This window comes from Urocampus carinirostris, chromosome 3, assembly GCF_059441175.1.
Source record: "Urocampus carinirostris isolate Australia breed hairy pipefish chromosome 3, RoL_Ucar_1.0, whole genome shotgun sequence".
Classification (NCBI taxonomy): Eukaryota; Metazoa; Chordata; class Actinopteri; order Syngnathiformes; family Syngnathidae; genus Urocampus; species Urocampus carinirostris.
This window is the reverse complement of record NC_142351.1, coordinates 48,639,369-48,654,392: the sequence shown is the minus strand read 5'-3', so window position 1 is coordinate 48,654,392 and position 15,024 is coordinate 48,639,369. Positions and strand designations below refer to the sequence as shown.

General features: G+C 39.5%; 1 protein-coding gene across 1 annotated transcript in view; it reads right to left on the bottom strand.

Annotated features, from left to right (window-relative positions):
• The window catches only part of scn1lab (sodium channel, voltage-gated, type I like, alpha b), a 46,054-nt gene that overhangs the window by 13,340 nt on the left and 17,690 nt on the right, over positions 1-15,024 (bottom strand). Inside the window, 10 exon segments of the mRNA XM_088332167.1 lie at positions 1,100-1,630; positions 2,149-2,505; positions 2,591-2,764; positions 2,842-3,080; positions 3,255-3,369; positions 6,830-7,150; positions 9,069-9,344; positions 12,187-12,393; positions 12,483-12,624; positions 12,827-12,890. Of these exon segments, the coding sequence (XP_088188293.1) occupies positions 1,100-1,630; positions 2,149-2,505; positions 2,591-2,764; positions 2,842-3,080; positions 3,255-3,369; positions 6,830-7,150; positions 9,069-9,344; positions 12,187-12,393; positions 12,483-12,624; positions 12,827-12,890 (2,426 nt within the window).

Genomic DNA, 15,024 nt, shown 5'->3' with positions numbered 1-15,024 from the left:
AGAGCTCCTCAAGCTGGTCACAAAACCACTCTAATCTGAACCGTTCTGAGAACTTTAACAAGTTCCATATTTTTTGTGGCTTTGTTAGAATGGCTAAAAGAAGACAAGATGTAATTCATGGATACATACATAGCTGTTGAGCCTCTCATACATGTATACTGCATAGCTTCGGTGGCCATATATGACCCCTTAATTAAGTCACTAAAATTTTCTTTATACGTTTGTCTTATGTCTTCATCATAATAAACAAGCCAGATATATCTTGTCAATTCCTCCAAAGTTTAACATGGTGTCAAGCAAGATCAAGAATAACAACACCAGAAACTTACAATACCATAGCATATAGTATGACTGTGAAGGGATCAATGTCTAAATTGTGATGAAAGACTGAACTAGTGTAACATTTGAAAAGGCAATACAACTAACCATCAGCCTTCCCTGCAATCAACTTAAATATATCATATATTCATGTATAACGCATACAACCTTGGGTGTACATTATACATACTGTATTTAGTACAATTACCAGTCAAAAAATATTGAAGACAACGATCGCAAAATATTGGAATCAAACCCGGGTCAAAGGGGTAAGAGCGCCGAATCCTAACCGCTGCAGAGATAGAGATGAAATACAAAAAGGCATTTGATATTATGCCATTATTACACTATTTTTACTCAATACCTGAGATGAATATAAGAGAATGGAGAAAACAGAAAGATGTCCTTAAAGATATAAAAAACTGAAAGAAACATGAGGAAAATACTCTTTGGTGTATCTCATGATGAATTGGACTTGGAAGGACTTTCAATTAACATTTGTCTCTTGTACCGTGAATAAAAATAGTGTGGTGATGAGCTAAAAAAAAACTAATGCTTTTTTGTATTTCACCTATGGTCCAGTGGCTTGGATTTGGCGATTTACCGCCGTAACTAGGATCAATTGCTATTGGATCTAACCGCAATGTTTGAGCTAAAAAAAGTTAAACAAAACAAAATACCTATTTCTAACCAAGATCATACATAATTGCTGGTGTTACACACAAGTAAACAGGGCATAACACAGATTAAACATCCACAAAAAACAGCAGTCCAAGCTTACCTCTTTACTGCCTTCCACATCTGAAGAATCACTGCTTAGGTCTTCTGTGTTAAGGTTCTCGAAGTCGGACTCGCCCACAGCAATAGGCACTGTGACTGTTAGAGTCGGGTTGTGAATGAACGACATGTAGTTGCAGTCATCCATGTTATATTTGTCGATGCTGTCCCCATCAACCATGCTCCCGACAACCAGTCCTCCTCCAGGGCGCCCGTTACCCTCAGTTGTAATGTACAGCCCCCCAGGGTCTTTGGTCATTTCAACTGTTGTGTGATTGGTGATGCAGTTGCCTTTGCCATTGCTATGTAGTTCTTCAAGGGGTTTGCTTTCCTCATGCAGGCTGGAGCCCTTGCCGCCCCCACCAAAGAGAAGGCTTTGGAGGAACTGCCGGATGGTAGATTTCAAAAAGGCAATACCCCGCTGGATACGGCCCACGGCAATTTGCAAGTTATTCATCTCACTGTCGTCGTCAGTTGCTGCCAAGTTGTCAGCGCTGAACGAGCTCAGAAGTAGAGCCAAGAACAGGTTCAGAACCTAAAATGCATGAAAAATGAAGTCATAAAAACATGCTATTAAATTGTGATATACTATAAATGAGGTCTACAAATAATACATTTTTCTTAAACTAAACGCAGGATTTTTTTTCTCACGTGTAATATTTCCTCCAATTAAAATAAATATTCTGAGTAGGCTTGCGAGTGTGCAAGGTTAGGTGTTAACACAATAAAACATTATTGGTGTTGTTATTGGTTCCAAGCAATTTTTTACAAAAGCTGCTCATCAAAGTGAAACGCATACACTTGTTCTGCCGTTTTGTTTTGGTTTTTAAATGCAAAATCCATCAATTTCAACACTGAGTAAGTATATGTGGACCTTACTCAAAGACATTAAAAGTTCCATTTCCCTTGTCAAAAAGTATGAGCACTTAAACACCACAATAATGTTTAAAGGACCATGATTAAAAAGTAGGTTTTTATATACTGTACTATATTCCTTCTAGTCATCTCCTGTTATGTTTATATTTTTCAAGAAAAATATAACAAGATACATACCACCAAGTTTCCGATGACCATAACCATCATGAAGACAATCAAACACATTGTCGGTCCTGACACCTCCATACAGTCCCACATTGTCTCAATCCATTCGCCACAAAGCACCCGGAACACGATGAGGAATGAGTGGAAGAAATCGTGCATGTGCCAGCGTGGTAGCTCACAATCATCATTAATTTTACAGACAGACTCTTTGTAATTCTTGCCAAAAAGCTGCATGCCAACCACGGCAAAGATAAAGACGATGATGGCGAGGACCAAGGTGAGGTTGCCTAGAGCCCCCACAGAGTTACCAATGATCTTGATCAGCATGTTCAAAGTTGGCCAGGATTTAGCAAGTTTGAACACCCTCAACTGTTATAAAAACAATACCAAAAAAATTGTCAGCATCATATTCTGAACATGATAGTGCAGGTTAAAATAAGACTGTTTCCCATACCAGTCGGAAGGACCTTAGCACAGATAGGCCCTCAACATTGGCCAAACCCAGCTCCATTAGACTCAGACTAACAATAATGCCATCAAAAATGTTCCAGCCTTCTTGGAAATAATAGTAAGGGTCGAGGGCGATGACTTTGAGGCACATCTCGGCTGTGAAAATACCAGTAAATACCTATTTGGAAAAAGAAAAACAATCAACTCTAGACATCAATATGAATCTTAGTCAGACGAATGGCTGTTAAAATGTACCTGGTTTCCAATTGACAGGACATTGTTGAATTCTTTAGTCATTGGATAATGCTCCATTGCCATGAAAAGTGTATTGAGCACGATGCAAACCGTGATAGTCAGATCCACAAATGGGTCCATGACCACCATGTTGACAAAGTCCTTAATTTTAAGCCAGACAGGGCAGCAATCCCAGATCAAACATGTGTTGGCAAATCGATACCAACAGGGGGGAAATTTCTGTCTCGACTCTTCAAGTTCTGGGGGACAATAAAATGGACAGCAAAAAAACGAGCATTTATTTTACATAGCTTTAATCATAAAGCTTATTAAATAGCCAATGCTAATGCAGTAACATATGGCACAGGATAAGTAAGAAGTTGGTTGTTTATCATCACGTGATGGAAAAATCGGTTAAAGTTAAGAATGCTGACCTTCCATGGTGTTGGTGAGGATGCTGGCCACACTCATTGCTCTTTGCCTGCCTCCTGGTTCATCTAAATAATCAACGGAGTGTTGTTTTCTCACTTCAGTGTCTGTTGTAGTGCCCTAGGAAAAGCCGACAAATCAAGAAACTCTGATACCGTAGGTTCACAACAGTCTGTCAAGATGGTTGCCAATTTTCATTGAAGGAGTTGTTTACCCTTTGTTCACTCAAAAGACACACTGTACGAAGTTTGAAGTGAGATTCTACGGGGACGCGTCACAGAAAAGTGGTCTTTGACTTGGATGGGAGACTTCCATTTTACTCAGAGTGCCTTACACTGACTTTTCACTGACACATTTCCCAGGGACATCATCAGTAGAAACTCGGGGTTCATTAATATCTTAAGTGTCAGTTTGATTGTACAAGGGTGAAAATCCAACCCTCAAAACCCGTGTTGGTAAGAAAAGACTGTTGGACTAAGGGATGGACACGGTTGGGTAGGGTTACTTTAACTTGATTACTTTCAATTACTTTAGGATTACTCCAATACCAAATATGCCAACAAAAGACAAAAGAAACTAAATATAAATAAAATGACTAAATTTTGTGCAGGCTTGGGGAGTAACGGAACACATGGAACGGCAAAAATGACTTTGGCAAGCTCAGGGATGTGATTTGACCAAAGTGAAATTATCTGAAAATTAGCCGGGGGTCTGGGGGCCGCGGGCACCCAGCTAGGTCCAGGGCAGTGCCCTGGTGGGGGGACAAGTGGGGCGAAGCCCCCCGGAGCTCATGGGTTTTCCGTGTTTTTAAGTACTTTCAATGCACTCAGATGACAAAGAAATAGACAAAACAACAGCATAAATTTTCAATGTATATTGAACTATCCCATATAAAATTACAGTTTAAGTCAACTCAAAATCAGTCACATTAAAAAACATTGGACTGCCTTTGCTTTTAAAAACTATCACTGAGAATATCATCATATCTAACTAATGTGATTACTAAGTTAACACATAAATCATGTTGAAGAGTTCAAATTTCATGAAGAAATAATTGTATCATGACCAAATGAAAAGTAACTCATATTAGAACATACCACAAATGTCTTTGTTATAGCAGAAGATGTTATCTGTCGGAGTCATGTGCATACACAATGAACTACTAAATCACTGGCCATGCAGAAACATGAAATTCATTCAAAGTTCTGAAATTTATATTTTCTGTTACATTCTAGATGAATTATAACATCACTTAATATCACAAATATTGTTTTCTATGTTCTACTCATTAAAACATTCAACATATTTACAGGAATATACAAGTGTTCATTCTTGAGCACAATCCATTCACATGACACAAACACTACTTCCTCCTAGACTTCATTGCTTTGGAATGGGTCTTTCTAGCCTGCTTCTGTGCAGCTTTGATGGTTCTTCTTGAGGCAGCCTTGCTCATTTGGGTGTCCTGTTTCACAGCAAGTTCTGTTCCTTTTGCAGACAACATAGATGCTTCTGCATCCTTCTCCTCCCTGTACCTTTTGGAGGATGTCCTCAGATTTAGGCACAGTTTGGACTGCACAGGATCCATCAGAATGTCTTTCCTTCCAAAATGGCTGACAGAGGTGGTCTTTCTTGCTCTTAGGGCATATTTCACAGTCTGGGTAGAACTGTATGTGGCTATGTCCATTCTGCATGCTTTGGGGTTCATGGTAGAATATCATACAAGTACTTAATTTAAAAAAATATAAATACTGACAATAATTTTGATTACTTATAGGCTTAATAATATTTTTAAATTTCCTAAATCATATTTTAAATGTTATAATTTATTTTTTTAATAGCAGCGTATCCGAATATTTGATAAATGAAAATACAATAATTATAGGCCCTACAGTAAAGTGTTGGTGTAATGTACACATGAAAATCTATTATTGTAATTGTTAAATATTTATGGCCATTTTTATTACGTTATAATATTTTCGAAAAAAGGGGGAAAACTGTCAAATAAATTTGAAAAGTTTACCACCTACCTCAAATATCACGACTCTATCAGCAACTGGTACAGGTTGTTGGGGTGGATCACGTCTCTCTATTACCGCTTCCAATTGTGATGTCAATAAGGGATGGAGGCCGTAAAGTTTTGGAGTTTTCGTTTGGGCACCGAAACTCCCAGCGATGGAATAATTTGTTGTTCTTGACTGGAGTTCTTTCACGTGTTTTTTTGCTCTTTGCGTGACTTTCAAGAGCTTTGAAACCTCTCCCACCATAGTCAATGGTATCATGGCACCAAATGCAAAGCGCTTTCCCGGCACGATCGATCTTCCGAAAAAAGTCACTGAACAAATTCGTCACAGTCTTCTTTCCAACATTTGTAGATAATTCCTTCTCTAACCAGTCCCATTGAAACTTTTTTTTTACGATCTTATCAATTTCTTTAACTCGCGGAGCATCTTTGCGTTCGATCACGGACATCTTTCTTTAAACACCCGGCAAAAACGTGTGAGAAATGAACAATGGCATACTCCTATGCCTTTATAACAAGCGCGTTTATTGGTCAACACGGAGACTTCAACCAATCAGTTACGGAAACACTAAAATGGAATGCTGTAGAGACGAAATCGGATTTTTTACCACTTAAAAAATCGGAAATTTTAAAATTTTATTTTTGGAGATAAAAAAAGCGGAATTCCGCGAATTAGCGGAAAAATCACATCCCTGCAAGCTGTTTGGATTTATTTTCATTTTGTTTCTGTCGCATTTTATGTTAATTTTTCCGGAGATCAAAGAGATTAAAGCCAGGAGAGAAAGCTTACCACGTGTTGTGAGTTATCATTTTATTCATATTTAGTTTATTTTGTCTTTTATTAGCATATTTGGAGTAATCCAAAAGTAATTGAAAGTAATCCAGTTAAAGTAACCCTACCCAACCCTGGGGATGGATGCCACAACCACGTTTTAACAAGTTTTAGTTAAAATGTATACTAATGAACAAATGTCCAGAACAGAGGACACCAACGTGGTGCCCGCAGGCACCGGGTAGCCCCCTAAGAACACCTGAGTATCCCGCGGACCGGTTCTTAAAATAGTTCATCAGTGATAGGTTATTGTTTGTTTTTCAACAAAATTGTATTTCTTACTTACACAATGCAGAGGTTTTAGTGGTCGATTGAGCCAATGTTAACCCAATCTTTTTATAATATATAACAACATAGTAATAACATAATAAGTTGACATTTTAGAAAATGGTAGTCCATTGCGGCAATCAGTCACAAAAAAATGAGCTCAAAAGTTAAAATATGTTGGCGACTGCTGGTCTAGAAAGTGTCAACATGGCTAGTTTTTAAGAAAGCAATGGATCAAAATGGGAGAATTTTAAGCTCCGGCTAATAAAATGTTCCTGATAAACACAACAACAAAAAACAAGTAGTCTCACCTAAGACCAGGTCAAAACAAACCCAGTCTTAGGTAAATTTCAGCCAATGTGGCAACTAAGGTCATGTTACTCAGGTCTCCAGCATTGACTGAAACGTATAGAAAAATTGCTAAATAACAAATTAACTTTAGAAAGCAGGACACTAACCGGAGAGTTAGTTACAGAAGTTCCTCCGACCAGTGAAACGACACCGTTGCAGTCCACGGCGCAATGCATCTTGCCGTTTGCAGGGAGCATGACGCGAGATACTCGGAGGCTGGTCTGGCTAATGGTGCTGCAGCGGCGCTCCAGACGGCGCGGCAAGAACAGGGAGCCCCGCCGGCTGTCGCTCTCTTCAAATGTGCTGTGCTCGTCGTCTGCAAAGTCGTTTTCCGAACCCATGTCGCGTGCTCGTCCGCGAAAACTGAAGAGGCTGGCTTGGCTGTTTCTCCGGGGTGAGAGGAGCGATCCACGTATACTAAGCAGAGACTTAAAAGGAAAATATCTGTGAGCTATTCAAAGTGATTATGTTTGATTGTTTTATTTTTGTTTTACATAATACAATACAATCTTGAAGAAAGGCATTTGACATTAGAATGATAGCACACATTACAATGACCTTAAAAGACCTTTTGTATGGCAGTTGTCTGGTTCTGTTCATTGCAAACGAAACTAATGTTAGGTGGTGCTGGGAACACTAAACAGGCAAAAACGCCATACATGTTGACCAGTATTTGGGCTTGCCTGTTACAATGGAACGCGTTCCTGAGACGCAAGTAGTTTTCTTGGTAACGAGTACTGTAACCAGTATTACTAAAACGTCGTAACCAACTGTCGTTATAACTTAGCGTTATTCTGCTACTTTTTAAAGGGATATCATGGATTGCAACCTCTGCTGATTGCTTATTGTTCCTCTTTCGCTCACGATGCAACGTACAACCCTAATCTGCCAGTTGCGTCCTTTAAAGGGTGGGCTTGTTCATATTTACCTTATGAATACAGTTACAGTAGTGCCATCTCAAACACAGAAAGAGAATGCTGAATTTCTCCTTATGGTGTCTAACACGTAAAGTGGTAGTATTCGTGAGTATACTGTACATACACAAAACATAAACTAACATAAGCTATAAAATAAAATACTGAAATTAGGGGGTCAGTTTATATGCGTTTATTATGCGTTGGTGTCACGAGTAGTGAATGATAGGCAGAGTGTGGCGAGGGAAGGTGCCCTACCCAGGAACAATTAAATCAAGGGGACAAACATGAGCACAAAATTTACAGTAAAAGTGTGCTGAACATTGGTCTTTTCATTTATAAAACTAGTTTTAAAATACACCAAGCCTGGTGTAAAGAAAGATAAACGTCCTGGACAGTACCTAAAAATGCAGATAGAGTGGTTTGACAACTTGCATAATGCTCTGCACTTTGGGGGTAGGTCCACCATTGTTTTTATTGTAGTAAAAGAAATTTCAATGAATGAGACAAAAAAAAAATCTGTGCTCATGACCGCACCAATAATTGCCAATAGAACCCAGATTGACCTTTTAAAGAATGTTGAAATATAGATCTGCTTCATAGTAGAATATGTTCTGGAAAATGGTAGTTTTGGATTCCATTTGCAATTATTGGAGCAATCATGTAGACAACAGAAATGATTTTGGTCCTATTTTTGGAAAGAAACACTCAAAGCAAAGAAAGTAAGCTTTGAAAGTGTTATGGGATGTGTGCAAGTAGTCACTAGCGTTATTTTGCATTAAGTTTTGCAAAAAAATAACAACTAGTTTTTACATCACCATGTCCTGTCCCAGGTTACATGTTATATGTTGGTGGTAACGTTGCACTTTACACATTTGTTTTTTGTGTACCTTTGGTTATGGACTCACATGCCAGGTACAAATTTTGAGAATGTTTAAAAATATGTCACTGTGTGACCTATTGTATGCATTTCCTGGTTAGATGTTCTAATAAAAATAACAAAATTAGCAATGTGTGTTTTAATTATAAAATAAAATTAAAAAGTAATATTTAAGAGGATTGGTGAAAATACCATGCATTAAACAATTAAAGTGCATTGATTTAATATAAGCTCGGCAAAGATGCATTTCTCGGCATAACGCCGGCTCGGCAGCTTTTATACCCGTGGTCCACACGAGAAAATGACGCGGAAATGACGCGATGAGGAAGCGGAACAGTCGCCGGCGTCTGTTTTGCGGGCATACCACCGATGAACAGCGGGTTGGCCAATTTTGCGCATTTTCCATCGCGGGCAACCACGGGTACAAAAAAAACGCAAAATTTTACCCGCGATACAGACGCAAACGGCTGTGTGACCGGGCCCTAAGGAAGGTATTGTATAAGAATTGAAAAGTCTTCTTCAGGCTACAAAAAGCAAGAGCTTAACATGTACCTGATTGGGTGAGGAACATCTCTTTTCATAGGAGAGCCTGTTAGCATCCATAGAGAAGTGAAAAGATCTGTTGATGCTATCCACAGTAAGAGATTTGTGAAACGTTTTGCATGCTCCCCTCTCCCCCTCCTCTTCCTTCTGTTTCCTTTTCTTCCTCCTGTTGCGTCGCTCTTTTGCACTTTTCGAACTGAGCTTGGATGTCACAGAGGACGATTCTGATGTAGGGTCTTCCCTCCCGCTGTACTCGCCGCTGTCGGTAGCTGCTGCCGCGGCAACCTATCAGCCAATAGGAAAATAAATACAGTTGTCATGACAACCTGGTGGCTAACGCCAATCCGTATGAAGAAAAAGCCTGGCAGCAGAAAGCAATCATGGCAGTGCTGACAAATGAACCTCAAGACTAAATATTCTAGGATGCTATGTTGGTTATATGTTAGCCGTAAATTAACAGTAAAATCACAACACACACCAACTCATTACAGTAGTATTGATCAGTTGAAAAATCTTCACTGACCACAATTACAAAACTTCACACAGCGGTGAAAGTGCTGAGTTCTGACCACTAGACAACCAGGGATGTAAATGAGTAACAAAAAGTTATTAGAATGTATCTCATTATCACCCTACTTTTACCCATGGTACAAGAGACAAATGTTAAGTCAAGCAAGTCATTTGTATTCGTATAGGCCTTAATCACAGTGAGTCTCAAAGGGCTGCACAGACCACAGATTATTGCAAACCACAGACTATCATTACACCATCCCCTGATCTAAAACCTACATGAGGGCAAGGAAAAACCTCAACATGAGGAAAATGAAAAAACCTTGAGAAGGGACCGCACATGAGGTAATGCCCCTTTCCACGATGACCAGGCTGCAATGAATGTTGCAATAATAAATAATACACAGCTATTGTTAAAGAATGGAGAACACAGAAAGTTGTCCTGAAATATATAAATAAGAAAAGCCTGACAAGGGAAACAAGTGTTTGGTGTTTCTGATGATGAATCAGACTTCGAAAGAATGAAATACCTTTTTTTTCCTGGACTATAAGACGTACTTAAAAACCCCAATTTGGCCAGAAAGTGCGCCTTATATAGTGCAGGGTACAAGCAAATAAGGTTGAAGAAGCATACAGTAGATATCAGTATGCATTATCATCCAAGGTTTTGAGTAATGAAAATTGCTGACCTAAATTGCAAAACATATGCGATGGGAATCTAACCGGAGTAGCAGTGGTGAACATGACGACACGATATCACCAGACCACCAGTGGTACGAATTATATATGACAAGGCATTAGACATTCTATCATCATCACACTATTATTCCATTCTCTAAGATTTGGATAGTGGATTTTTATAGGTTAAACAGTTTCTCCGCTTCTTCACCTGTGCGTCAATAACGATGCAAAAGACAGAAACAGAAAACAAAATGTTGTTCGACAAAATACTTTACAAGCTCTTTTACGTACGTAAACATATTAAACAGATAAGTTATTGACGCACAGGTGAAGAAGTGAAGAAGAACCTTTTAGAATGCGACATGCAAAATTGAGTTTCTGGTACCATGAGTAGAAATAGTGTGATAATGCTATAATCTCAAGTGCCTTTTTGTATGTCAGCTGTACCAATGGTGGTTTAGTGGTAATATTTTGCTGCAATCATCACCACTGATCAGGTTATATTTCCATTGAATACAATGTTTTGTTATTTGAGGTAGCAGCACAAAATAATGCATTGCATTAAAATGTACCTGTACACACAGAAACTCTGACTGTTGTCTCTATTTCACACGCCTTATAATCCAGTGCGCCTTGTTTATAAAAAAATATAACAAACGGCCACATTTTTGTGCGACCTAAAAAATTGTGCACCTTAAAGTCCGGCAATTACAGTGAATATATTATAAATTTAATGTTGCTTTGTATTCATAGTCTGTTGTCAAAAAATTATTTAATTGCCGCACATATTCACATTTGTCACTTACCAAGCTTAGTTTGAGTAGAAAAAAATGAGACCAAATTGTATACAGATTTTATAGGCGTAGATGTTATGCACGGATAAGGTAATTTTAAGTGGTTGATTAATGAAGTTGGTAACAGTGATGGCAAGCCACCATCACAGCGCTTATCCACAAATGTTTACTTGGTAAAAGGTTGTAAAATTAAAACAAATAACAGTATATTTTTAAATTGTCATTATTATAAGAGATCATGGGCAGCACGGCGGCGCAGTGGTTAGCGCTTGTGCGGCACAGTTCATGTCATGGGAACCTGTCGTGGGTTCAAATCCAGCTCCAGACTTCCTGTGCGGAGTTTGTATGTTCTCCCCGTGCTTGCGTGGGTTTCCTCCCACATTCCAAAGACATGCATTTCAGGTGAATTGGCCGGTCCAAATTGTCCCTAGGTGTGAATGAGTGAATGAGTTGTCTGTCCCTGTGTGCCCTGCGATTGGCCGGCAACCAGTTCAGGGTGTCCCCTGCCCACTGCCCGGAGATGGCTGGGATGGGCTCCAGCCCCCCCGCGACCCTAATGAGGATAAGCGGTACGGTTAATGAGATGAGAGATAAGAGATCATATCCCAAAATGTTCCAAACATTTTATATATATATATATATATATATATATATATATATATATATATATAAATAAAAAACTTTAAAAGTAAGAGTCGAGCCCCCCAAAAATACATAAAGACCACAATCCATCAATTCCATCCATTATCCTCAGTAGGGTCGCGGGGGTGCTGGAGCCCATCCCAGCTATCTTGGGGCATTTGGCAGGGGACACCCTGAAGTGGTTGCCAGCCAATTGTGGGGCACACCTAGGGACAATTTGGACCGGCCAATTAACCTGACATGCATGTTTTTGGAATGTGAGAGGAAACCGGAGTGCCCGGAGGAAACCCACGCAGGCACCGGGAGAACATGCAAACTCCGCACAGGAAGGTTGGTAGCTGGATTTGAACCCATGACCTCAGAACTGTGCCGTACAAGCGCTAACCACCACGCCGCCGTGCTGCCCATGACCCAAATCTTTCAACTCTAATGTCCCTTGTAAATTTTCGAAAGTGATCATCTTGACAGCTTTTCAATGTTGTCAACTAAAACATCCTTGCCTGTGCTTCTTCTTGCTGCCTCTTCAGCTGCTCCAGCATGGCCTGGAACTCTTCCTCTTTTTGTTGGGCCTCTTCTATGGTGGCCTGGTTCTGCTCATCATAGGCCATGGCAACAACAGCCAAGATTAGATTGACGAGGTAGAAAGAACCCAAAAAGATCACCAAAACGAAGAAGACCATATAAGGCTTTCCTGCAGCGCGTAATGTCTAGAGGATTCAAGAAAATAAAGATTAGAAAAATGCAACTATAACAGCAGCAAAACTTCTAAGAGGTGCAAGCCACGAGGTATGTATACCTGCTGGTAGAGGTTTTCCCAGAAGTCCTGTGTCATGAGTCGGAATAAGGACAAGAAAGCCCAACTGAAGGTGTCAAAACTTGTGTATCCGTAGTCTGGGTTACGACCCGCTTTGACACATGTAAAGCCTTCCGGGCAAAGCCTGTCATAGTGATGATTTAAATTATTTTGAGTCTCACAAAGTGCATCTGGAAAGTATGAAGCCGAATTTACTGGTAATGGCCCTTAGCTCAATTATAAGCATTGTGGCAAGAGAAAATAACCTAAAGTGTGATTTCTTAGTTTTCTTCCTACACAGTACATTTATTTTGTCAAAGCTAAAAATAAATGGTTGAAGTCCTTACCCTGCCCCGGATCCGTTTCCACAAAGGAGAGCATCCCTGCGACCAGGGAGGAAATAGTAGTTTCCTAAATGACAAGACATCAGAAATGTCACAACTTTATGAGTAAATGGCCGCCACCAGGCTGTACTTGCATACCATAACAAGTGGTACTCCAATGACCCAGGCGGTTAAGGGATTAGTAAATTGTGAAATTCAATTAACATTTCTTTTATTCGATTAATATCGTCGCTTGTGTAATAATACTTTTGCAATCGAACAAAACTTACAATGACTGTTGTGAAAAAAGTATATATTTTTAGCGTGCTGGCATGCATTAACAGACTTATGACTTGAGTGTATTTTTCTCTTGCCTTCTACATGCCTGGATCTTCCATTTCAAATTTTGCCAGTGGTTCAATCTAGTTGAGGTTAGAAAATTCTCACATAAGATTCCTACTAAAATCTCCAGTTCTTCATTTATCATTTGTATTCTTGGACAGTGGGAAGGGGAGAAAAGTATGGATGCAAGGTACCGTGTTGTGAAGATTTTAATACCACACAATGTCAATCATAAAAAGTTCAATTAAAATGATGATATTAATCAATTTTAAGAATTGATTAGTGCAACAGGCTAAAAACCAGGTGTGTTGTATTCGCATTGGAAAGCAACTCCAGCAACTCGTCTTGATCAAATACATCAAGGTGCAACAACTAAGTATCCTAGTTAGAATTGGTTTTGGTGCATCTCAAATCCATAAATCATCTACGTTTGATAATACAATTGGCAATACACTAAAAAGCATGGGACCTTTGTGTACCAGTATGCCTATGAACACATAGAATGGGCACCAAATTCCCAAACTACAACTGGCCTGCAACAAAAATTCAAATGTGCCTATTTTTAGACCAAACACAAGGAGCAATCAAACAAGGGAGACAAGAATAGAAACAATAATTCAAATGGGCCTGTTTCTATGCCAACCACGGCACCACTTGTTCATGAAAATACAACCCCCAGCCTTCGTTTTTTATTATCCATTGTTTTGTGCAACTTTAGCAGAAGGTCATTTAAACGCAGTTGTGGGCCATCAGGGCCTGCGAGGCATACTGTGCTGACTTTAAAAATATCTGAATCACGTGATGTTAATTATATTTTGTCCATGAATACTTGTTAAAACACTCCAAATTGTCAGCTTCTTTTTATTGCTTTTCCCCCGGTTACAAATACAGGGAGTGCAGAATTATTAGGCAAGTTGTATTTTTGAGGATTAATTTTATTATTGAACAACAACCATGTTCCTAATGAACCCAAAAGTCTCATTAATATCAAAGCTGAATATTTTAGAAGTTGGAGTGGGGCTTTTTTAGTTTTAGCTATTTTAGGAGGATATCTGTGTGTGCAGGTGACTATTACTGTGCATAATTATTAGGCAACTTAACAAAAAACAAATGTATACCCATTTCAATTATTTATTTTCTATAGGGAAACCAATATAACAGCTCAACATTCACAAATATACATTTCTGACATTCAAAAACAAAACAAAAACAAATCAGTGACCAATATAGCCACCTTTCTTTGCAAGGACACTCAAAAGCCTGCCATCCATGGATTCTGTCAGTGCTTTGATCTGTTCACGATCAACATTGCGTGCAGCAGCAACCACAGCCTCCCAGACACTGTTCAGAGAGGTGTACTGTTTTCCCTCCTTGTAAATCTCACATTTGATGAGGGACCACAGGTTCTCTATGGGGTTCAGATCAGGTGAACAAGGAGGCCATGTCATTAGTTTTTCTTCTTTTAGACCCTTTCTTGCCAGCCACGCTGTGGAGTACTTGGATGCGCGTGATGGAGCGTTGTCCTGCATGAAAATCATGTTTTTCTTGAAGGATGCGGACTTCTTCCTGTACCACTGCTTGAAGAAGGTGTCTTCCAGAAACTGGCAGTAGGACTGGGAGTGGAGCTTGAGTCCATCCTCAACCCGAAAAGGCCCCACAAGCTCATCTTTGATGATACCAGCCCATACCAGTACCCCACCTCCACCTTGCTGGCGTCTGAGGCGGACTGGAGCTCTCTGCCCTTTACCGATCCAGCCACGGGCCCATCCATCTGGCCCATCAAGACTCACTCTCATTTCATCAGTCCATAAAACCTTAGAAAAATCCGTCTTGAGATTTTTCTTGGCCCAGTCTTGACGTTTCAGCTTGTGTGTCTTGTT